General features: G+C 39.6%; 3 protein-coding genes across 3 annotated transcripts; 1 reads left to right on the forward strand and 2 right to left on the reverse strand.

The window, feature by feature from the left end:
• Positions 1–5888: 5888 nt before the first annotated feature.
• Positions 5889–13525, reverse strand: psmb5 (proteasome 20S subunit beta 5). The gene is made up of 3 exons (XM_024274147.1): positions 13220–13525; positions 9224–9530; positions 5889–6478 (listed from the first exon to the last, which is right to left on the reverse strand). The coding sequence occupies exons 1-3, from the start codon at positions 13442–13444 to the stop codon at positions 6195–6197; spliced, it is 816 nt and encodes a 271-aa protein (XP_024129915.1). The 5' UTR covers positions 13445–13525; the 3' UTR covers positions 5889–6194.
• A 104-nt stretch (positions 13526–13629) lies between these two features.
• On the reverse strand, positions 13630–14908 carry psmb11a (proteasome 20S subunit beta 11a). Its single transcript, XM_036216266.1, has 2 exons — positions 14898–14908; positions 13630–14455 (listed from the first exon to the last, which is right to left on the reverse strand). Exons 1-2 carry the CDS (start codon positions 14906–14908, stop codon positions 13642–13644), a joined length of 825 nt encoding a protein of 274 aa, XP_036072159.1. The 3' UTR covers positions 13630–13641.
• A 505-nt stretch (positions 14909–15413) lies between these two features.
• On the forward strand, positions 15414–24046 carry prmt5 (protein arginine methyltransferase 5). The gene is made up of 16 exons (XM_024274217.2): positions 15414–15642; positions 15930–16048; positions 17891–17976; positions 18082–18216; positions 18288–18400; positions 18484–18533; positions 18607–18770; positions 18839–19000; positions 19080–19157; positions 20840–20898; positions 21048–21170; positions 21245–21420; positions 21568–21771; positions 21845–21955; positions 23348–23412; positions 23490–24046. The coding sequence occupies exons 1-16, from the start codon at positions 15488–15490 to the stop codon at positions 23640–23642; spliced, it is 1953 nt and encodes a 650-aa protein (XP_024129985.1). The 5' UTR covers positions 15414–15487; the 3' UTR covers positions 23643–24046.
• Positions 24047–25449: the final 1403 nt, after the last annotated feature.

The raw sequence follows: 25449 nt of genomic DNA on the forward strand, positions 1-25449 counted from the left end.
TATGTCTACGACCTTAAGTCTAAAGCTACATCTACGGTCTTAAGTCTAAAGCTACGTCCACAACCTCAAGTCTACAGCTACGTCTACAACCTCAAGTCAACAGCCACATCTACGGCCTTAAGTCTACAGCTACGTCTACGACCTCAGGTCTAAAGCTGTGTCTACAACCTCAAGTCTACAGCTACGTCAATGATCTTAAATCTTCAGTTACGTCTACGACCTCAGGTCTAAAGCTGTGTCTACAACCTCCAGTGTACAGCTACAATTATGACCTTAATTCTTCTTCTACGTCTACGACCCCAAGTCTAAAGCTATGTCAATGACCTAAAGTCTAAAGCTATATGTCTATGACCTAAAGTCTAAAGCTATATGTATGACCTCAAGTCTACAGCTACGTCTATGACTTCAAGTCTCCAGCTACGTCTACGACCTCAAGTCTACAGCCACGTCTACGACCTTAAGTCTAAAGCTATGTCTACGACCTCAGGTCTAAAGCTACGTCTACGACCTTAAGTCTACAGCTACAATTATGACCTTAATTCTTCTTCTACGTCTGAAACCTCAAGTCTAAAGCTATATCTACGACCTCAAGTCTACAGCTACGTCTATGACCTCAAGTCCAAAGCTACGTCTATGACCTTAAGTGTACAGCTACGTCAATGACCTCAAGTCTAAAGCTATATGTATGACCTCCAGTCTACAGCTACGTCTACAACCTTATGTCTATTCAAAAACAAGCTAAACGCATGCCCAGTGTGTCCGTAGCTTTAGACTTAATGTCTGCGTTGAAGTCATCAAAGTCTGAAGGTCAGAGTTTGCCTTCTCTTAAATTCTTCAAATTAGAACATTTAAAGTTTGAAGATGACTCTTTTATCAAAATTAATTATGTTGTTCAACGAATTAGGTGTTTGAGAATGTTTGTGGATCAGTAAAAATATGAAAAAGAATTTCTTTTTTTAATTAAATGATTATTTGAACTGCTTTAAATAAGTTATCTTGAAAAGTCATTTCACTTTTTTGTCAATTTGCTACTTGTATTTATCTTAGGAACTAATTCATTGCGCAATCCTATTTTATTCTTAATTATTTCTTTTTTAAGTGTATATGGGCGTGTCAGTTTTTGACCCTATGACAGGCTGGTGACCCTATGTACCCCGCCTTTACCCTAGAGTAGCCAGGTTGGGCTCTGGCAGCCCTGTGACCCCAAAAAGGATAAAGTGGGTTAAGAAAGTGGATTAAATGGATTTTGTCTATGTCTTTCTTCAGAAGAATGTTGATTGATTGACACAGTGAAGCAGATCTTAGTTTACTTGGACATTTGCTCAGTGTTGTTTACTGCTTTGCCTGTTGGGGTCTAATTCCCATCTTCATGACATGTAGGGTCAGAAGCGATGCCCTAGTGCTGCCTATAGATGAAATTGGAAATAGAAGTTTTTATAATATCCATCTTTAACTCAGATCTGAATGAAGATGGAACCCAAGGGCGTTCAAAATTCTGCAAAAAGGTGTTATGACAAAAGCCTACTTTGGAATATGTGGTTTTAAAAGAATAACAACCTCTGGAATCATGTTAAGACCATTTGCTCAAATAAAATGACTATTTTGAAAGACAATTTACCATTATCTAGATCTGTCTTGGAAGTATTCACTTTTCTTTGTCTTTTTTTCTCATAATTTTAGGATTTCCATAGTTTTTTCCTGCAACTCAGATTTGCTAATACACAAGTAAATCTGTCAAAGACAAATAACTAATTATAATATTTAATCAGTTAAATAAAATAAAGGACAAACATTTCTTAAGATGCTGAGAAGACACTAAAAACAATATTGTTTGACCTCAACATGCACTTACCTGAATGTAGAAGGAAACACCAGGGCTCTGCATTGGCAAGAGTCTGGCGATATGATACTCATCACAACACGATCGTATCCCGATATTTCCTAAGACAGTACCAGACAATATGTCATTTTTTTTAAAATTATGACTTAAGAATTATCTGAATATTAATTTACATGTTATTTAATGATCAGAGCATTAAGCACTTTAACTGTATCTCATAAACAATTTGGTTTAACCCAAGCACATTCACGGTGTTTTATTTTGGTAATTTAGAAAATATTTAAGTGGAAGTAAGGCTTGACTACGTGTTTGCTTGTAAATAACTAATTAAATATCACCTTAGCAGTATTTTAAATCGATACAAGTATTGTAAATAAAGTATCGCAATATTTCACTGATTTTTCACACATTATAAAAGTTTCCCAATCCCAAGTTCTTGTAGCTGCTGAGATGAAAACCCTATATTTTTTCACACATAATTAAACTTTAGACTTTTAACCCCTTAATTCCTATTGTTCAAAGTATGCATCAAACCACATCTGCGCAAAAATTACACTAGCTTAGCACCTACTTAAAACAAAAAACACAAGTGTTTTTTTTTCATAGGTGTAAATAAATGTAGATGTTAAGGGTGAAGAATTGTTAAAATACAGCACTAATCACCAACAATTAATTGTTAAATGAGTATATAAATCAAAACGGGGCTTTGCAGTGTTTTCTGCAGTTCAGCTCTGACGTGATGTAACTAAGTAGCATGGACTCAGTTGGACTAAAGTGCATTAGCCCTAATGTCTGCACAAATTGTCATCCTTTAAACAAACAGAATCATGCTGCAAAATGAATATGTCTGATGCAAAGCAAAAAAACATGGGTTTAAAAATACACAAATTCGCTCAGAAAAAGCTTTTTTCCCACATGATGGATCTCAGCATTTCAGCTATTTTAGAGAAATATGCTGCTTGCTTGTTTTTATGCTGCCGAACTGGGGGAATTACTTTTCTGAGTTCAATCTCCAGCGCGCTTCTGTCTGAATGCTTTTTTAGGTAAGCAATCGAGGAAAAAAAAATAGATGCTTCTGGCTATTGTTTCTTTTTTAAATTGAGGAAAGCTTTTTAGTGAATTTTTAAAAAATAACATACTTTTGATATTTAATGAGGATGCTGAGTCTAGTTTGTGACCGCTCTGAGGAGAAAAAGAATTCAGTTGGAATTTTTTCAACTCCACAAGCCTGCAAAATAAAAAAATAAAAAAAGTCATTTTCTCCTGCAGGAGCTTTAATGGTTTTATACACTTCTGCACCAGTTTAGCAAATCTCCATGGGCTAAGTCATTCCATCAGTATCTTCTTCTATTGATGTTGCAGTTCCCATCACTTCATTTACCAAGAGCAGCGTCCCAGACGAGACCCGCTCATTTCCATTTATCGAAATCCCATTTCTATTCCATCTGCCAACTAGTCACCTGTGAAACTAGTTTTTAACCATGGTTTGAAAGCACACCCGCTTCAGTCATCTACTTCATTCCCTTTATTAGTGTTTATTCTAAACCATAAAACCACTGGAGGGACTCGCACACCCAGCGCCGGTCGTTACCTTGTAAAACACCATGGCAGTGTGGCACACCACGCTGCACTCGGGAGGAGCCGAGTGTGTCAGAGAGGAATTAAAGAAGGAATTTTCCACTTCCAATTAAAAGATGCATTTGTGCAACGTGAGCGGAGAAAGGAAGCGCTATCAATGAGGGGAAGAAAACACAGCGTTACAACTCAGGAGGCACAATTACTGGGGCTGGTGGTATGCAATTAAGTAGTGCCATTTAGGCAGAGCTACTTCTCGCTAATGCATGTAGAACATATAGAAACCAAACGCACTTTGGATGTGCCTCCAAATTCTAACAGCTGGGTGAACAGATGAGTGAAATGTAAACACAAACTGTGTGACAACTACTCCGTTGAAAGGAAGGAGCTGATGCTGTGTGCTCACAATAAGTTTGGGAAAAACTCTGGATGTCGTACACAGTGTTTTTTTTCAGATTTTCAGGATAGGGAGGCAATTATATCAGGGTGATAGACACACCTCATGTTGTGTTTCCCACATAATGGTCTCATTGTGTACAGTGTGCCTTACTTATTGGCAGCAAAACCAAAAAAAACGTGGCATCAATTTTAAGATTCTGTCAGTATAAAAAGCTGTTTTTTACCAGTAAGTCACTCCAAGTTCTTCATTAATAGCCATGAACGTACGATGAGCAGCGCCACCTGGCCATAGTGCGCCTTCGGGTTGGTAATAGTCAGATGTTGGACGTGAACTTTGCGTGTCTCAAAAGCCTAGTTTCCACTGAGCTGTATGTTATGGTCCAGTCTGGTTTCGAATGGTCCAGGCAATTCAGTTGAGCATTTCCACTCAAAGTTGATCCGTCATGTGGGGTGAAGTAAACAACAACAAGGGTATGACTTAATAGGTGCATTTTGTAATAGAAATGCTCAAAATACCGTACCGTACCTCTCAGTGGAGACGAGACTAAAGTGTCATCAACAGATTTGCATCAATACACACAACTACTGGTGGAGTTTGTGACAGACCCAGGAGTGGTCCCTTGTGAGTGACAACGCAACCATGACCATTACCTACAACCCTATGCACTCAGACATGGTTTTTCAAAATACCACACTGATCTAGGCCCATTTACCAGATGCGAGGGGTGCTAAGGTTTTCAGAAATAGCATCAAAATTACAAAAAAAAAATTCCCCATGAGTGTGTATCAAACTCCGAAACGAATGTTCCACGTGCACAACTCAGTCACCATGAGCATGAGAGGCTTTGACTTGAATACCAGACCACCGTTTCAAGTAACTCCACTCAAGACATTGAACATTTGCGATTGGAACAAGGATCTGGACAATGCAGCAAGTCTACTGTCCTGTTCATTGACGAGTATTGGGTTACTTTGCACAGAAATGATGGTCGTTGACATCTGTTGGAGATGGTCAAAATGCTGCGGTCAAATGGGTTTCTAGGATTGGCTTTGGTGGAAGAAGTCTTATCAGTTATTGTAAACTGTCCGGTCACTGGACATTCTTACATCTGAGACATCTATAAACCAGAAAACAATTCATGTAAAGGAAATAGTATTGTTGAGCCGGGGTGGGATTATATAGGTTCGCTTCCTCCCACTCCCATTCAAGAAATCTATAATTTGATGCCTAGTTATTTTGTCTTTGTACGGATGTAAACCTCTGTTGATTGTATTGCACATGCATTGCTTGTTTAAATAACCCATTTCAAACCAAAAATCAAATCCGTTTAGAACCCATCATCACTAGGGGTGGGTGTTGGAGGGAATTTGGGTATCAATCTGATATCAAGTAATAATAGGGGTAGTAGTATCGATACTTTTTTCTTGAAATGTTGCGATTATGTAAGTTTTGGAAATTAACATTTTTTTGATTAAGAGTATAGTAAAATGAAGGGCAACATGCTTGCATCAGTTGGGGGGGGGCATTAGTGCGTGAAAGTGTGTGTGACTTGATGACTGTGACTGTAAAGCGCTTTGGGCCTTTGAGGAAGGTAGCCAGAATTGTCACAGCTTGATTTCAGGAAGTGGTAGAACCTCATATGGTATGACCAGCAATGACCCCTGACCTGAACCCCATAGAGCACATCCGAGACAAGCTGAAGCAAAGATTGTACCCCAAATCCCAGAGATCCAGCAGAACAGTGTAGTACTGGTGGAATTGCCTCAGAACTTCATGAAGATAGTGAGGATGAAATGTTACTGTCAAAGAATCGTTGCAGCAAACGGAAGAAAAATCCACTAATGACATAGTAAATGTTTGTTATTTGGAGCTGTCTTTAAAACTGTTTTAATTTTGAGGGGGGATAAATTTGAACCTAATGAAAGTTGTGTAGCTTCTAAATCTTTTCATTAAAATTCAAACCAAATAGGAAAAGAAAAGCACTCATGTAAATGCAATATCCTTAACTTTTTGAGAGATTTTAGGACTGAAACAAGGAGTAATGTCTGTCTAAAAAGAAAAAAATAAAGACACTTTTGAAAAGAAGATCACAGGTTTTATTGAGGAAAAGGTTGCAATTTCCAAATACAATCTCAATGAAATGTATGTAGGGCAAGCACTACTCCCACATTGCATTAGAGCATGTTTGAGTCATCGGCCCCTCCCATCCTGCAGAGCATGAAACCGCACTTAGTAAGGTGGGAGGAGCTCATTACTAAAACTGCTTAAAGCAACAAGTAACCAAAGTGATGCAACTGGAAATGAGTCCTTTTTATTCTGTGTCAACGTGTCAGAAAAACTTAAACATTGGATAGTAGATGACGGCGCCCACTGCTGCGACTACGCCTGATCCTTGTACTGCTGGTGGAGCATGAGGACGTCTTCCTGGGAGATCCTGGTCCAGCCCTCGCCGTGGACGTGGTACAGGTTGACCTGCCCTCCGCTGTAAGCGTCTCGGTAGGTCGCCTGGTAGATTGCGCGGCGGCCCAGTTCGCAGGCCTCCTCCACGGTCAGATCGTGCTGGAGGCCGCTGTCCATCACACCGTAGGCGTACATGGAGCCCGAGCCAACCGCAAAGAGGTCGCCACACACGCGGTTCCCCTCCGAGTCCACATAGTACAACCCTGAGGGGGGAGGACAAACGGAAGGTCAAAGAGGTGGAAAGGGAGGGGAGGAAAAAAGCTGCACTCATTCAGGTGTGAGCAAAAAAAAAAAAAAAAGCCGAGACGGTGCGCTACTTTCCCACAAACAAAATACACATAATCTTTCACACGAACGGCGTCTCCTCCGGAGGAAAAACAAGAACAGCTGCAACCTCTCCAAATAAAGTAAGGCTGGCAGATATAAACAGCTGCATCCTCTTCAAGTAAAACGAAGCCAGCCACGGAACCTGCTGACGATGCGCCGCCCACCACACTGTCGGCCCAGAGGCCCTTCTCTGGATCTTATTGATCCCTGTAAACAGGCCAAAAATTAACTATCGACCCACAACCTGAGCTGTCCAAATAACTGTGGCTCACACCTCACCAGGAAGGACAGAAAAAAAAAGCACAACAGCGTGCTCACATCCCGGAGATACCGCAACCGTCCTGCAAAGAGGCCGTCACCGCCGAAGCTGTGAGCTCGCCCCGTGTCAGACGCGTCACACAATGAGCAACTACGAGGCGCTCTGACGGACACGTGAGGGACAGTTTGCGGCGTTTCGTTCAGCGCCGTGACACACTCGCCGGGTCCGGGTCCAGAGTGACGGGGAGGCAGCAGCCGGCGAGCTCGCCCACGAGCAGCCTGCGGATGCTCAAACGACAGCCTGTGAAAAAGCCTGTTTTTCATCGAAGCTTTCACAAAGCAAAACCTGTGAAAATGATGCTAGCACAGGAGTGCAGGAGCACGGCCATGCACAACTGCCAAATATCCAACACTCAGATTATTATTATTTTTTAAATGCTTTCACATTCTCACTTTAACTAGTGACAATTAAGAATAGAAAGCCACTTTCTTTTCTAAAACAACAAAAAAGGCATTTTCTGTTGGTATCAGCTGGCAAATTGCAGCCTCCCAAGCCTGTCGTTAGCATGCCACGATAATCATCCAGTGCCTGCCAATGCAAAGGGGGGTAATTTGCCATTTCAAGACCTGCCTGTTCCTCTTAGAAACTGAGGGACTCGTTAAAAACATAACAGAGGGAGTTGTAAAGCCAGTGTGGAACAGCACCGATGATGGAGGCGGTGGAGGACTCTTTGAGAGGTCCAAGTATAGACACACCCCACATCATTCCAAACACACCTGGGGTTCTTTTTTGTAGATCCCAATGCGTCATTTGAACCCCCCACCCCTGCATTCATGTGTTTTCAGCAAACAGGAAAAAAAAAAAAAAAGGAGTGAAATTTACAAGCGCTGTCCTAACGGTGGAGCGGCGCGTGGTGAAGGCCAACGGCGCCTCCTTCCACTTCATCAATCAGCTGACAGGTGCTTAAGGAGCCCATTTTTAAACAGCAGCCTGTGCAGCTGGCTGGAATAACAGCATTTAGACAAAGGTGAGAGGCACACTGCTATGCACGGCTGGCTGGCATCAAATGGGTCAGTGTCTGTCATCTGTCCTCCCCGCTAGAATTCACAACTGGCTCAAGAAGAAGAGGGGGAGGTGGAGGGGGACGGAGGAGGAAAAAAAGGGGGTGAAAAAGTAATTACACCCACCTCTAGGGATTAGCTATAAAATCAGCTGCCACATGGGTCTTCTTGGTGTCATATGCTACTCTGCTTTCCTCCTAATGAGGGTGAGTTGTGTTTAATTACATACGACCTCATTACAAACTCCTTTTGTCATTGCGGCGCATTTGTCTTTGCCTGTGTAACCACATGTCTGAACCTGGAGCATCTCTCCTGCCATCAACCACTGACAGTGTCATACCATAACTTTATTAAATTACATCGATCAGGCTCCTTTTTATTCAATGGATTGTGCACCTCATCGAGGGAATAAGTGCTCTTGATGTGATTGTAGCGAGCTAATGAGGTTCTGACTAATCGTGATTGATTTTATTTACATGACATTTATCTCTCCGTTCAGTCACTGGCGTATTGAGAGCCGTGGAAAAGCTCACACACCTATCGAACTCATACGCAGATCATTGCTTTGCCGATTGATTGCGGCGGATTCCCGCGCGTCTTGTGCGTTCGGAGGCCCGCCGGTGAGCCACCGCTGTTTCTCGCGGACTCCTCTGCCTTCCAGACGAAGCTGGCATCGATCTCAAGAGGACAAACAGGAATTATGCATGTGACCCAATTGTCCTGGGCTGAGACCCAACGTCTATCATCCGGCCGCACTTTGGCTGGCCCACAGTTCCAGCTGCATCGATTTCCCATTACGGTGTCATTGTGGCTTCCTTTTCAAGCACACCTCTCATGATGTATGGCCCTCATGCTGCCTGGAACAGCAGGTTAAGGCGTCCGCAGAGCAAAAATGGTGCAGGGGCCCCATCTGGTGGTTTATTAGAAGAACTGTAGCTTTTTTATACTTCAAAGAACATTTTATCTTTTTATTTTTTTTTTGCAAAAAACAGACAGCACGTGAATAATAATCCACCGTTCAGCTTTGGAGAATTTACTAATTTTCTACCAATGTAGCAACATCTGAACTACACAATATTACAACGAGCAGTCAACACAAAGCTGTTGTGTAACAAGGGATTAATCGTCTAATATGACAGTCTACACATTATGCTGGAGGGTAATTTGCTTCAGAATCACTTTGTCTTTGAGTTCATAAAAACACAAAAAATTAAAATTTTAACATATAAATAAAAATTGATCATTATCAAAGAGACTATTTCAGCATTTTTAAATAATAGTTTTAAACTGAAGTCATTTACCTGGGCCTCTTTTGTCCCAGCCGCACACCATGGTTCCCATGCTGAGCCCCATGCCCTTGTACTGGTAAACCATGTTGGCGAGCAGCTTGGAGGCGGCCGCCACAGAGATGCGCTCCTTGTTGCGAAGCTCGTAGATGCGACACTGGCGGGCCAGCAGGCGCTCCCAGAAGCTGCAGTCAGCGGCTCCTCCGGCCATGGTGCCCAGCAGGTAGGGGTTGATCTCGATCACCTTCTTTACCGTCTGCGAGGCGATGTAGGAGCCCGCCGTCGCACGGGAGTCCACGGCAACGATGACCCCATGCTGGAACTGAGAGCGGGGAAGGATCACGTTAGGGAAATGGATTACAAAGAAGAGTTCTTCAACAGAACTGATAAACTAAGGATACAAAGACAAACAAATTGTGGTTAAACAGCTAAAATCAGCTTTACTTAACATATTTCTGCACAAAAACAAAGAAAATTCTAACTTGGAAATGGTGAAAAGATCTGCTTGGGATATATTCAAACTAATTTACTTACATTTGTATCAACAAATAAATTAATAAAGTTTTTTTAAACAGATTGAAAGCACATGAGGCCGACGTCAGTGTGAGAAGCCCTCCTGTAACCCACACGTCTTTGCCATTCATTACTGCTCCACTACACCAAAGGGAATACATTCTGACTTTTCTCCTGCTGCTCTTTATTGGTGTGCCGCTAACACCGGAGCTCCAGCTCTGACTGCGGTGCTGTTGCCATTTTTCTTCATACTCCCCAGGTGTGAATTGCACCTACATTACAGATCAATCGATAACGAAATTACAGTATAAATGGAACAGCATGCATGTCTGCAGACTCCCGGCAGCTTCTCTGCACACGTGGGTTCAGAGAGCAGCTCGGAGCTCGGCTCTAACAGAGCAAAAACTGCTAGGTGAAGGAAATGTTTTTCCCTTTAGCACAAGAAAAATGACAAAACTATTATTGTAATACAGTAAAACAGCTTGATCTTTGCAATTTCTTATCTACAATTTGCAGAAAAGTACAAAAAAAAAATCTCTATGTTGACACAGTATTGTGGGAATAACCTTTTTTTGCTTTTAAATGGGACCAGATTCACCTTGGAGGATATGAATGCACCACAGATGTCCGCATTAAGCATTTTCTAAACTCTGAGCCTTAACATCACTATAAAACCCATCTTTAATGCTCTAAAAATGACATTTCTGTTGCTTTGTCAGTTTTCTGCATGACTTCAGCTCAGTTTCAGGGGGTTTTGTTGGTTTTTTTTTTTCTTTCGTCTCAGCAAACATTTAGTTTGGCTGATGCAATAATTGACTGCAGCAGTACATCACCCTTACTTTGAAACAGCTCCAGCCTCGTGAAGTCACAGCTATTTAAGGCTTGGTTAAAAAAAAAGGGAAAAGGAGAAATTAAATATGCCAAATTATGCTTCTGTTTTGCTGAAACAAATATCCTCTGAAGTGCTTTGTTGCCATGCAACCAAACTGATAAGCGCTAAGTCAATGTCGAGAGTTACGGGTAACAAACACTGAAGGCAAGAGTCGAGTCCTATAACGGTCACAGTTGATACAGACGTGAAGTTGCACCTGCCTGAACACAGCATCATGTTTTTAAATGCATTTTGCAGAGTATGCATTATGCTGTGCAACATCCTGCTTTGAAAAATTAGCCTCCTAATAAGGCATTTTTTTTCTCACTAATGACCTTTTTACTTATTTAGTCACTTGATTTGATACAGTGTTGTCACACAAACTGATTAATCCTTATGGTAAATGGAATCCAGACTCTCTCATAAGGCAGCGCATTTGAAATAAGAGTGACTAAAGTTTTGATATGGTTATTGAAACAGGCCACATTGATGTAGATGTAAAAACAAGTTACATTTCCAATCTAAAAGCCACTTTATTTAGGGTTAAAACCTGCAAAAATATATATTTTCATAGCAATATTAAATATATTTGTAATGAAATTTTGTTTTTAGAAAAAATGAATATAATTCCAATTTGTTTTATTGTCTATACATGAGTTACTTTTTAAGATAACTTATTTACAAAACCAAAGCAGAAAAAAACATTTATAGATTGTTATTTTTTTAAAAACACTTTTCAAATAGGACATGTAAATCAGTCATTTTATCATTCAAGACAGTATATAACTTCATAAAATTGTCAAACTCTAATTGTATGAAGAAAATACCAACTTTAGTCTATATAGGCTCTTGCTTCTTTTCCCAAATACCTTTGATGTTTTGGGGAGCACACCTAACACAGGTCAACAAGTTTAGATAAAACAAGGTAACTTTAGAAATACAAGTCAGACCAATGCAGTTTGTCTAGAATTAGATTAAACTTACATTAATACAATCTTTGGCTCTCTAATATATTTGGTAACAAAAAGCATTAAAGTAGTATTATATATAACCAATTACTATATTGTGCTATAACTCCAAAAGAGCCTCATATCCTCCACAACTTTAATTCAGAATGTTAGCATCCATACTTTGTTTTAAAGACTCACTACAACAATAAAATTGTGTTTTTAACATGTTCTTATTGCATATTTCCCATGATGGAGGAGATGTAAAAAGAAAATAAAGATGAAAACTGCATTTCTGAGTATTTCTTTAATAAATTTAAATTAGGAACAGAAGCAAACAAATGCCTTTGGAAAAAGATGTTGTTCCATACAAACTACAGTCATCACGTTACACACTCCATGGTCTTCTCTGTTCTGATGCATCCATTTGTAGGCAAATAGATCAACGTAGGTTTTTCTCGTTTGAGCTCTGTCATCTGGCTCAAAACTGTACAGCTACATAGCTCCAATATTGCTCTCCATTTTCATTGCACCGCTAATGTTAGCTTGGTGTTGTGATGGGGCTGTAAGCTAGTAGGGAAGTGTAAACAAAAGCATGAAACTATGTCCTAGAAAACAACACATATTTTATTTTGCATATTCATAATCAAAAGATCACTGGAGACTCTTTTACAGTAGATTAAATGATGATCGAAGTGGGACTTCAAATAAAAGTTTCTGTGTTTCACACTTTTAGAGATGGTACAGAGATATCAGTCTCTTTAATCTGTAACTTTTGTCTCATTTGGTAGTGCAAAATTTAAATATTTCAATAAGTTCACTTTGGAATTTTTCACAACCATACATTTAGTAACATGCATGACTGATTTTAAAATCAAACCAAAGCATAATCTGTTTTATAAAAAAATAATGAACATATATACTTTTTTATTTCCATCAGAATTGCTTTCCTTATAAATAACAAATATATTGTCAATTTCTAAAATACCAAGAAGACCAGTTCTTCTGACAGCAAAACAGACACCATGTCATTTGCTGCTTTTAGTTTTCCTGAAGAGAAATAATTCATGTTGACTCGCTTACAAGCTAACTTAATTCTAATATTTATTTATGATAGTTTGTGCCAGATTTTTTACCACTTCAAAAAAAAAAAGTCAATCCTATATCCAAATCATGATCTGTAGTTTAATAACCAGTTGTCATTTTGACTGACTCCTAAAAAAACGGGTTAATCTTTTTGACAAACCAAAAAAAAAAAAATCCTTAAAATGTTGTTCAGGTTTTATTTTTCTGTTTTTGTTTATAGCATAATTACTCTTTCGGAAAGGAAACCACCATTAAAAATGGTACATAGTTGTGCTCCAAAATGTATCGTATCGTATCCAATTCTTTCCACGTACAGACATAAATGAAAATACACAACATATTCCCATTCAAAGCCAAAACTATAAAGAAAAAGCTCTAAATTATGAAATAATGCTCGTTTAATCTATAAAATAAAGTCGTGATGAAGCAGTTTGTAGCCGCGCTAGCATGCTAACTTTCTAGCGCAGATTCTGGGAAACATTATTATATTATTCTGAGGACTAAAAGCTTTTTAAATGACTTTGTGTTAATAATACATTGGTTCATATAGTGTTGCATTAACGAATGCTCACGATAATAGAACAGTTAACTTACTTTAAAAGCTAACGTGGTGGTTCCATGGAGAAACTCTATTTTCCTCTCAACGCCATCCTCGTCTGCGGCCAACATCGGATTTTTAACGGAAAAACTAACACTGTCCCCCGGTGCGGCATCGCAGTCCACACCGTCCTGCCCCGCCCCACAATTAAAACCAAACGGTTGACGAAAATCCAGTGAAAAATCCGCACAATCACTGCTTAATACACTTGCTAGAGCCATCTTTGAGAATGTGAGATGAACAAGCGGCTTCCGGCGTGTGGGAATATCTAAGAAAAATGGAGCTGTTGAGACACAGCGCCCTCTGTTGTTGTGGAGGCTGACTTGCAGGGGGTAAAAAACAAACCCGACTACACAATATCACAAATGTATGTCAAAATTGACAAATTTATACACAGCAAAGATGTGGTTTCCCTTAGTCATTTTGGTAGCTTTTGCATTTTTAAATCAATTTTCTTGCCTTTCTTCTCCATGTCTCTGTAATATTCTTCTTTCAGGTCTTCCCTTTGTCTTTGTTTCCACCCCTCGGCTGTGACATGGAAGAGGTCCACATTGTTCCCTGAGTAGGCATCCCTGTGAGTGGCCCTGAACACTGCTTCTCTTGCCAATGAGATTGCTTCTTCTTTACTCAAACTCCACCTCAGACTTCCATCCAGGACTCCGTATGCATATGGTGAACCTGATCCCACAGAGAAGATGTCTCCCTGCAGTCTGGCTCCATCGCTGCATACGTAAATAAGCTTTGGGCCACTACAACACTGCAGATTTGTTTTTGAAAGGACATCTTTACTAACAGATGGCGAGCAATCATCGGTTGTGCCTAAGGTTTCTTCCAAGTTCTCTACACTGTCATCCTTATCCCAGCCACACAGTGTGAGAGCCACACACACATCAGTGCCTTTAAAGGGGTGCAGCATGAATGAAAGGAGCTTGGCAGTACCACGTATCGAGAGGCGACGTTTGTGCCGCAGTTGATAGAGTCTGATCTCTCTGATCAGGATCCGCTCCCACAGCATGCAGTCTGCACCACTGCCCGAAGAGGTGACCACCAAATGAGAGTGAATAGGGGTTATCTTATGAACAGCTGGACAAGCTACAAGCCCCCCGGCACTGGCACGTGTGTCTGCAGCTGCAATCACCCCACCTTGGAAGATGAAACCAAGAGTTGTTGTTCCATGAGAAAGAGGAAAAGGCCTCCGGACTGACACTGACTGGCTTGCTTGGCTGGAAGGTCTTCGAAACAAACATGGTACATGAAACTCCAGTGGAACTTCAGAGGTCTTTTTAGATGTCAGCTCTGCTCTCCATTTAAGATCGAAAGAATCAGTAAAAACAGAGGAGCTTGTATCTTCCAAAGTGTGAAAAGTCAAACTTTTATGCATTGGTTTGCAATTAAAGTTGCAAATATCTTCTAAAGCCATAACTATTACGTAAGTTTTGATCTCAACACGAGTTCTTTCTTTCATTTATAGAGCAAAAAAAGATGAATTCTTTGCATAGATTGAAGCTTCCTTGTAATAAAAAACAAAAAGAAATCACACATTTTCCTAAACGCAGCAAAGAGCAAAACAGGGAACACAACTTGTACCATCTGATCTTTTTAGCATTGGGTACGTTTACCCTTTTATAGCTCCTACAGATGCACTAGTTTGCATAAACGAGCACAGACACAGACATTTGAGTCATTGATAGAGATCCTCTAACCTGTAGCTGTTAATTTGATCAGCTGTGAAGCCGTTTTCTGCTAGTTATGCATCTTTTACAAGTGCTCTGGTGATGCTTATAAACATTTGACCAAATTTCCTTTAAGATTTTATTTATCTATGTAAGTTCAATGTTATGTATTTATTAATTTAATTTAATTTAACTTAATTTATTTTAATTTAATTTAACCTTATTTCATTTATTTAAGTTTAATTATTCGTATTTAAGTTCACTTTTATTTATGTTTTAATTTAATTTAATTTAATTTAATTTTATTTTATCCAACCGCATTTTATTTATTAAAGTTTAATTTGTATTTAAGTTTAATTTTATTAGTTTATTAATTCTTTAATTTTTAACCTTATTCATTTTCATGTATTTCTTTTTTACTTAATTTTATTTGTTTGTTTATGTATTTCGTTTTGTTTCATTATTTTTATTTTATTTTCATTGATGAATCTCGCGATATTTTACTCAGTGCAACTAGCGCTCTGGTGGCGCCATTTTGGTTCTAACGTGCCTTGCTTTTCAGTGTAAAGCGACCCTCTCTGTAGATCCAAGATGGCACCAGTTTCCTTGCGTATTAGAAAGGCTTCTGGTAATCAGTCGACTGGAGCAATGGCGTCCGCCAGTACGGGCAGCAGGGTGTCCTGCGGGAGAGATTTGGACTGCGTGCCGGAGATAGCTGACACGTTAGCCGCGGTGGCAAAACTTGGGTGAAGTTGGCGTTTTGCTTTTATCGTAATTCATTAAAAATGTTTGGATAAAACGAGGTTGAAAGACTTGCGCGCTGGCTTGTTAGCATGACTAAGCTAGCCGGCAAGGTATCAACACGTGCAGAATGAAGAGATGCTCGGCTTCTGGATTCAAGTGTTCCCAATAGTCGTCTGTTATTGGCATATCTTATTATGCTTTTAATATACACAATTAGCTTTTGTTTCTTTTTTGCTTGACGATACAACAACGTTGTTTATATTGTTTTCCCTCCCAATCTGGTGTGCAGGTTCGACTTCCTGTGCATGCCTTTATTCCATCCGAGATTCGGGAGGGAGTTCGAGTTGGAGCCCGCTAAATCCCGCCCCGGTGCACAGACCCGCTCAGACCTGCTGCTGTGTGGAAGAGGTTTGTGGTTTTAATAAGGGATCTATCTTCTCATTTTAACTGTCTCGTGTCCATAACAAGGCCACCTTTTCAGTGACACGTGCCTGTGGGGGTGGGGTGATACTCCCCGAGATTATTTAAATATAAAGAGCTAAAAAAAAAATCAGGAATGTAGTTTTCTGATTTACAGCAGATGTGATCTCCAACTCAGATCCTTAACAATTTCATTCCTGCTTGTTTTTTCATCAATTTCTGTCTTGATTAGGGCTGGGAATCACTGGGTACCTCACGATACGATACGATACGCGATACATGGCTCACGATATCGATAATATCGCGATACTGCAAAAATTGGTAAAAATCCTCTCTAATAACTACCATTATATAGAACATGTTTTGGGGGGGAAATATATCCCCATTTATCTTTTTTACCTTAAACACAATCATACTAAACAACTTTTCTTATTTTGTGCAACAAATTATAGACACTTTTGTGCAACATTGTTGAAATCAGTAAAACTATGTCTTTGACAAACATTGACAACAACTGAATTGGAATTATCTGTCAGATTCAATGTTAACAATAGTAAACATGATCAGCAGTGACACTACTTAGTGCAGAATTGTTGTAAACAGAACAAATATTAAATAAGTCAAGTAGTGACAGCTATCTACCTCCAAAAGAACGTCACACCAAAGGATGATGAATATAATGTTTTACAGCCTCTCTCAAAATTGACCTAATTTTTTGTGCACTTTTCTCTCACTTGAAAAGGGCTGAGCATCCAAAAATAAAGGCTGATTTACTCAAACTGTTACTTGAGATTATTTTTCCAATTTTTATCATTTTTCCATTTGGTCAGTCAGCAGTCAATAGGTAAAATCCTTAAAACACACATAATAATGGCAATAAATATAATTTTAAGTGCTTCAATTAATTAGCATTCTCCCTAATTTTACAGTGAATTCATGTACTTTAGTTTAATTACATTTAAATTTAAGTTCATACATCAAATCCTGCTTTTTTATTTAAGAATTACTTTAAAATTAACATTAGCAACAAGTAATTACATTGTTTGAAAACGTCACATTATAAATTTATCAAAGTTACACCGTACAGCAGCAGGTTAAACATTGAAGTGCATGAAAGCGAAAATTCCGACGGTCCTTGAACAGACAACTGCGTAGCACGCGCTCAGTTCCCACTGCAAACAGGAAGTAAGTGATCGCTGACATTCTAGCGCTCAGACAAAGTCACTTCTTACCGGCTGGATCTCCTACAGATGGATGATAAATGCTGACAGTAGGCATGCTTCACACACGCGCTACAGAGCCTGTATCTCACCGGTGCTTCTCCCGAACGAGCGCGTGCATCGCTATTAAAAGTCCGACGCAGCGTGCGCCCATAGTTCCGGCGCGCGACTCAGACGCTCAGCGCTACAGCTTCTTTAAATGAAAATATAATATCGATACTTGGTGAGAACCCATCGAGAATCGATCGCAGGACTAAATATCGCGATATATCGCAATATCGATATTTTGGCACACCCCTAGTCTTGATTGTAGCTGATTACCTGTACCAGGTATGACCAGCTAATCAGTGACAACTATGAAAAGTCTGGGGAAAATTAGCAGGGCAGTAGGAGACGTCAGTGATCAGAGACTTTGTAAATCACAGGTTAACAGAAATGTAAGGATTACATGTAATACCAAAACTGCACACTAAATAAATGAGAAAAGCTGAAGGTACATGTGACTATTCACATGTAATTAAGGTAGGGTTAGGGGTTAGAGTTTAATATGTGCAGGCACTGCATTTTGGTCGCACATGTTATGTAAACTGAAAATCTACGTTTCCCATAGATTGGGGTACTCTCATAGTTGGGAAACTTTCTCCATGGATCCGTACAGACTCCGAAATCGAGTCAGAGCGCCGGAACTCAGAGGAGGTGAGAAATTCTTAAGTTTTTTAAATTTTAAACATGACTTTATTTCCATTCATGTAACTTTTGTAAGGAGTCTCTTATCATCTGAGGTTTTGTGATTCTTTCCAGGCTCTTGCCCAAGAGCTGAACTTCTCAGCCTACCTGGGTCTCCCCGTCTTCATGGTTCCTCTGATGGGCCCTCAGAATGCCAACCTGGCCCGACTGCTGCTGAACCACATCCACACGGGTCACCACACCTCAAATGTAAGACGCCGGTGGGACCTCGGCTCTGCAGATTTACCAAAGCATCACTTAACTGAGACTTTAATCTTCAGTTCTGGATACGTGTCCCATTGATGGCAGCAGAAGACACCAGAGAAGACCTGATTGAGAACGAACCGTTCTCTTGTGCCGATGAGACGACTGTCGATGAGAAGACGTGGAACTGGTGAGATTCTGACTATCTGCTTCCTCCACATCCCCTCATGTGTAAACATCAAATCTATATCTTTTGTTTGTTTTTCTGTTCAGGTGGCACACATTTCGCACTCTTTGTGACTACAATAAGAGGATCTGCCTCGGTGAGGGAGCAAACCACATTGGACCATAAATCAGATCCTGCATCACACTAACGTTTTTATGATTTTTTTGTAGCTATTGAAATCGGTGCAGACATGCCGTCAGACGCAGTGATCGATAAATGGATGGGAGAGCCCATCAAAGCTGCCATACTTCCCACAAGCATCTTCCTGACAAACAAAAAGGGCTTTCCCGTCTTGTCCAAAGCCCACCAAAGAGTAGTCTTTCGCCTTTTTAAGGTACATCTTCTTTACACTCAATTGTTTCAGTCCATTCTGCTTAACCAAAACAACTTCTTCCTCTTCAGCTGGAGGCCCAGTTCATCTTCACAGGCACCAGTCGGCACACTGAGAAGGACTTTAGGTCCTACCTGCAATACCTTGAATACCTCAACCAGAACAGGTCTGCCCCCAACGCATATGAGCTCTTTGCCAAAGGCTATGAGGACTACCTGCAGTCCCCTCTACAGGTGAGGACGCACTATGATTAGGTTTACGCCTTTATGGGGGGATATTTTGATTGTATTAATCTCTGCTTCTGCTGTTTAGCCCCTCATGGACAATTTGGAATCACAGACTTATGAAGTGTTTGAGAAGGATCCCACCAAATATTCTCAATATCAAAAGGTAAGCAGCAACATTATGTAATAAAAGAGCAAAAGTCCCACTCTGATCCTCTTTTGATCTATTCTAAAAGCATTCCCACGTGTATTTTAATTATGCTTATGCTGATTTTAGCCAAAGTTTTAAAAAAGCGATTTTTTTCTATTACATAGTTTCTGCAGAGCAGCAGGAATTCATCAAGAATTTGTTTCAGATATATTATTTATATTAGTGCTGTAATGCGATGGATTTTTGTGCGATTAATTAATCGTGACCTGTAACTAATTAATCAATTTTAATTTTTTTAACCCAATGATTGCTGTTAAAAGCCTCATTTTGAAGTATTTTAAGTTTGTGACATTGTGGCACAAAATAAGATCAAAATAAAACTAAAAAGATGGCTTTGACATTTTTGTTTTTATTTCCAATCTTGAATAAAATAAAAAAAAGACAAAAAACCATCAAGTCCAGAATGCTTTAATTTACCACATCAAAAAAATAGTAGGAACACTTTTCTGAGAGATCCAAAAATAAAATGAACATGAACTTATACTATAACTCAAATGTTGATAAACCTTATTCCACAACAAGAAGTGAGTAATTTCTCAAACTTCTACAAGCGTTTCTTCAGAAAAGTTTGAAATTGATGACAATTGAATTTTTCTTTTTTTGTCTGATGATAAATAGTGGAAATGGTTGAAACTGACTCCAAAAAACGGATGCAGTCAGAACAGTTTGAGTTGCACTGCTACCCAGCCTTCACTTATAGTCATTGACAAAAACATATTAAAGTTTAACTGCTCTTAGTTGTCCACACTTGACCCTCCCTGACCCCTGAGGGAGTGGCGTCCAGCAGCCTCCGCTGCACTTTGGACCCGTTTTGCTCATTTATCCCCCAGATGCTGAATGACTGAATGTTGGGTCGTCTTAAGGATCAACTAATACTGGATCTAATCCCAGTCTCCGGGCAGACACTCCTCTGAGACGGCCCGCTTCACTGGATATTTAACTATTAACACGTCAGCTTCAACTTCCTGTTTGACAAAAGGAGACAAACAAATTTGGTGGATAAATTGCAAGATGACAAAAGTTGCTTCATTTTAGCAAAAAAAACAAAAAGATGGAGATTAAACATGTTTCTGTTGATTTGTAGTTGGACGCAAAATTATTTTTTTAATCACACCAGTTTTGAGTATTTAGTTTATTTTCTTGTCAAATATAAGATGTTGCCGATCCTATTTGTTATATATGAAGATTGCTATTTAGCATTGATTTGTGCCCTACAGTCTGATAATTCTTGCAACATATTGTGTCTCAATTTAGCGACAGTAGTTAATTAGAAATACACCATGGGACCGTTGATGCGGAGCAACCCCGCCCCCCTTCCCTTCCCTGTCGCCGAGAGCTTAAAGCAGAGAGCTTGTGGCCCGCCCAGCATATTTTCTGTCACAAATGCACCCTTTTTTTTTAAGTTGGATTTTTTCCATTTGAATAAATGCCGTTTTAAGCTTAATTTACAGTTTTTATCAGAGTCTGTCTTTAATTTTCAGAGAAAAGTTTTGTAAACGGAAGTGTTTGTGAGATATAGTTGGTTAGAACTTAACCACAGTTGTTTGTTGAATGTAACACATTTGAGGGCAGATTTTTATCTGTGTTCTCTTTGATTTTCTGAATGATTCTGAAACATTTGCTCCTTTCCTTTACAGGCGGTCTGTAAATGTTTGTTGGACAGAGTACCAGAGGAGCAGAAAGACACTAATGTTCAGTAAGTGGGTTTAAAGTTGATCTCCTTTAAATGTCCCCAAGCAAAGCCTGAAATCTCACCAAGCCCTGAAGCTCCTGTGTGTCACATTTGATCTGCAGCTGCTCCGTTGATGTGAACATTTCTCTCCTAACTGATGTTTTAACATGTAGGGTGCTGATGGTGTTGGGAGCAGGCAGGGGCCCTCTGGTCAACGCGTCCCTGCGCGCCGCCAGTCAGGCCAACAGGAAGTTGAAGGTGTATGCCGTGGAGAAAAACCCAAACGCCGTGATCACGTGAGTCCAGGCCTGATGATGTTTCTGGATGATGAAAAGAACAGAAAGTGAAGCCTGAAAATGTGCACTTTCAGGTTAGAAAACTGGCGCTTTGAGGAGTGGGGCGACCGGGTGACCGTGGTGTCATCTGACATGCGTGAGTGGGAAGCCCCAGAAAAAGCCGACATCATCGTCAGCGAGCTCCTCGGATCCTTTGGAGACAACGAGCTCTCCCCAGAGTGTTTAGACGGAGCGCAGCACTTCCTCAAAGGTACTATATTGATGAAAATAGTGTTATCCTATAAAGTTTTATATTTCAGTTGATGCTTGGCTACAGCAAGCTATAAAACAAGCCTTTCTATTCTCCATTACCTCCCACGCTTCATTGAACCTCCTATCGTTTTCGTGTCGGTTTCAGACGATGGAGTCAGCATTCCCTGCTCCTACACGTCTTTTCTGGCTCCGCTGTCCTCCTCCAAGCTTTACAATGAAGTCAGAGGGTGCCGGGAACGCGACAAGAGTCCCGAGTGCCACTTTGAGACACCGTACGTCGTCCGCCTTCATAACTTCCACGAGCTGGCCGACCCCAAACCGTGTTTCACCTTCACTCACCCCAAAACAGGTAAAAACAAACCCCCAAACGTCTGTCTGTGAAAGTGCCGTGGCGGTGCTGACCTTCTGTTGCTCTCTTTCAGACATGAACAATAACCGGTATCAGTGCCTCAGGTTTTCAGTGGGTTGTAACTCGGTGCTCCACGGCTTCGCCGGCTATTTTGAGACGACGCTGTACAAAGACATCACACTCAGTAAGTTAGGGAATTAAAGGTCCACTTTGATGAAAATTATTCTTTTGGTGTTTGAAAAAGAGCTTATTCGTGACGTGAACGATACACTGGGCATGATACAAGCTCCGATCCATTAAGGTCTTCATAGGGCCATTTTACAGGGGAAAAAATGTATTTTAATTACGGCTTTACTATCATAAATTTAAGTGAAAAAAAATTGTAACTGTTACATTACGAGCATAAAGTTGTAAAATTATTACTTTAAAGGTTAGAAACTAAATTTCAGATTTATTTTCTCATAAATGTGTTTTTTAAAGTCATAAATTAATGTATAAAAATCGCAAATCCACGACTTTATAACGCGTATAAGAAAAAAGTAATGCATTTATGTGAAAAAGTCACAAATTTTAGAAAAAAGTCATAAATGTATGAGACAAAAGTCGTACTTATCGGAAAAAAGTGTTACATTTATGATTAAAAAAATTTCAGAAATTTATCCCAAAAAAGTGTTACATTTATGAGAAAAAATGTCAGAAATGTATCTAAAAAAGTGTTACATTTATGGGAAGAAGGTCATAAATTTATGACAGAAAAGTCATACATTTCAGAAAAAAAGTGTTGCATTTATGAGAAAAAAAGTCATAAATGTATCTAAAAAAAAGTGTTAAATTTACTTGAAAACACTAAAGCTGTGTATTTATCGGAGTCGCGCTCTGAGATGAAAGACTTTGAGCATTTTTTGAAGCTTTATTTCCATATACATTTTAAAAACAAAGAAATTCTGAGCCTTTTAGTGTCTCAAAATTCAATTATTAGTGGAGCCAGCTTTCCAGGAATGTCACCTCACGTTTTGTGCACATGACGCCATTCGTCATGAGCACAAGGAACACCAAAGGGGAAAGAAAAGTGTTAGAAACCTCCCCTCCTCCAAATGAAACGTCCCGTTTCAACACAAATCAGCAAAGAGGATTGGAAATGGTGTGTTACGTTGTGTTACCATAGGAACATTAAAAGAAAAGACTGAAGACTGGACCTCCTCAGTTGGAAGCTTCACGCAGACTTGGAGGAGTTCTTGTCTTTTATGGAGGAAGAAATGATTGGAAGTGCAGATTTAAAGTTGTGAATTTATGAGAAAAAAGTCGTAAATGTATGAGATTTAAAGTAATATGTCGTAAACAAGCAGGCGACGGTGACGATTGGATGATGCTCTAACAGTTTTGCCCACATTTTGGAGGTGAATTTCTAATGAACTTCTGCCGCTCTGCAGAAACTATGTCCTAAAAAAATTTTTAAATTTTGGATAGAAACAGCATGATCATAATTAAAAGACCAGTGGGAACACTTGAAGAATAGATCAAAAGATGATTGGACGTTAAAATGTAAGCTTTTCACTAAACTGTATGTTTGTTGTAGGCATAAAACCTGACACACACTCTCCTGGAATGTTCTCCTGGTTCCCCATTCTGTTCCCTCTCAAAGTAAGTCAGCATTCAGAAGTCTCAATATTTCTTTTACTTTTTTACTTGGATTAATCATCCTGTTTTGTCTCTTCCAGCAACCGATCTCCATAGCGCGGGATGAGGAAATCGCAGTGCGGTTTTGGCGCTGCAACAACGGGAAGAAAGTTTGGTACGAATGGGCCGTGACGGAGCCGTCCTGCTCTGCCATCCATAACCCGGCAGGACGCTCCTACACCATCGGCCTGTGAAGACGACGAGCCTGTAGGGGGATGGTTCAAATCTGGCCAGTCTGCACCTTCATATATATAAAGATGAAGTTTGGACTTGGAGCCTTTTGAATATGCAAAGGAAACTGACCGGATGAGTCCACCATTCTTGTTTTTGTTCGGTTTGAGCGTGTGTGTGTGCTCATCTGAACACACTCTTTTGGTTGCTGTGAGATTGGCTCATTTAGAACAGGTCCGATGTTTAACAGAATCCCACCCCTAACGTGTAGAACCCCAGATGTTCCACTCCAGCTGAACCTTTGCCTTATCCAGCACACATTCCACGAAAGGACGCCATTCTATCAACAAGCAGTCATGACTGTTCACTTTGTTTACGTATATTTGAACTGTCCCAATAAAGCAACGTTTGTTTAGTGTGTATGGGATCCAATGACTGACACAGAAAGTCCATTTTTTTATTTATTTTTTTATTTATTTATTTTTTTTTTTTTAAGCTCCAAATGTCACCATCTTGTGATCACAGACTTATCTGAAATTGATCAGAAAGGCCTGTTGTTTGAACTCTCCTCTTGTTTGGGTGTCATTTAAATACAAAATATAAGAAAAATAATCAAAAATACACACCCAGTGCAGCTAATTCGGTGTATAAAACAACCCAAATGGAAACGATGTTTACTGACTTCAGAGTGCACTTACACTGAAAAATAAGTGTCAAAATTCTCTTAATTGCCCTCAAAAAGTAAAAATCAGATTCTTTCTTGTAAAAGATTAAGAACGTGAGCCTGCTTTGTTATCCAATTACTCATTTTAATATTTGAATGTTATTTGTATAAATTAAAACATTTGAGAAACGTAAGAAAAGCAAACTTAGAAATGAAAAATTGTGATTTTAAATATTTAAAATGATTAAATGAAATTGCAAATGCATTAATTAGGAAATAAAAAAAATGAAGATGTTATTGCTCAGAATTAGGATTAAAGTGTTACAATTTCATAGGAAATGCCAAAAAAAAAGTGCAGATGCCAAAGGGGTTGCTGGGAAAATGCAAAAATGGAAAATTTCTAAATGGAATTGAAAAAACAGCTGAAGAAAAAAACTTCCTGTCGGAAAAAGCACTATTAAGAAACTAAATAATTAAGATGAATTGTAAATGTTAATTGTATGAAGAAACAAAGAGGAGCTGTAAAAGTAATTAACAGAAAATAAAAAAAATAAAGCTGAAAGTGGAAAAATAACTACTTTAGTCAAGGACGGTTGCACTTTTATCCACCTTTTTTCTGTATTTAACTGTTTGTCATCCATCCTTCCTCAGTAACTCCCTCCGCCGTACATTTCTCCACCCTCACTCTTCCTGCTTCACGTTTCCAGTTTCTCCTTTCAGCCTCGGCTCCACCGCATCATATTTCATCATGAGAGCTCCTGTTCTCTCACATGCTGCACGCCTCATTAACTACAGAGACTCACCGCTTCAGCGTTCACGCAACCGTGGATGCGGTGTGGATCGGCCCCACCAACCAGCCTGCAATCGCTCCCGCTTTTCCTGCTGTTCCTCTTCACTTCCTACTGCATTAAATTGGGCACTTCACAGAATTTTTTTTTAAATCAACTTGAAAAATTAAGTTGGATCATTTAGATTTACTAATTTACATAATATGTTACACAATATGCATTCTTTTTTTGGTTTATAGACTTCTGCAGTGCTTAGTCCTGACCAAACGGAAGCTTTATGTTGAACTTTATTGACAGGAAACACAATAAACAGAACTGTTTTCATGTTAATTGTTCATCAGTTTTAACCTGTTGGTATCCAGTCTATCAAATTTATTC

The sequence above is a fragment of the Oryzias melastigma genome, linkage group LG17 (genome assembly GCF_002922805.2).
Source record: "Oryzias melastigma strain HK-1 linkage group LG17, ASM292280v2, whole genome shotgun sequence".
In the NCBI taxonomy this organism is placed as follows: Eukaryota; Metazoa; Chordata; class Actinopteri; order Beloniformes; family Adrianichthyidae; genus Oryzias; species Oryzias melastigma.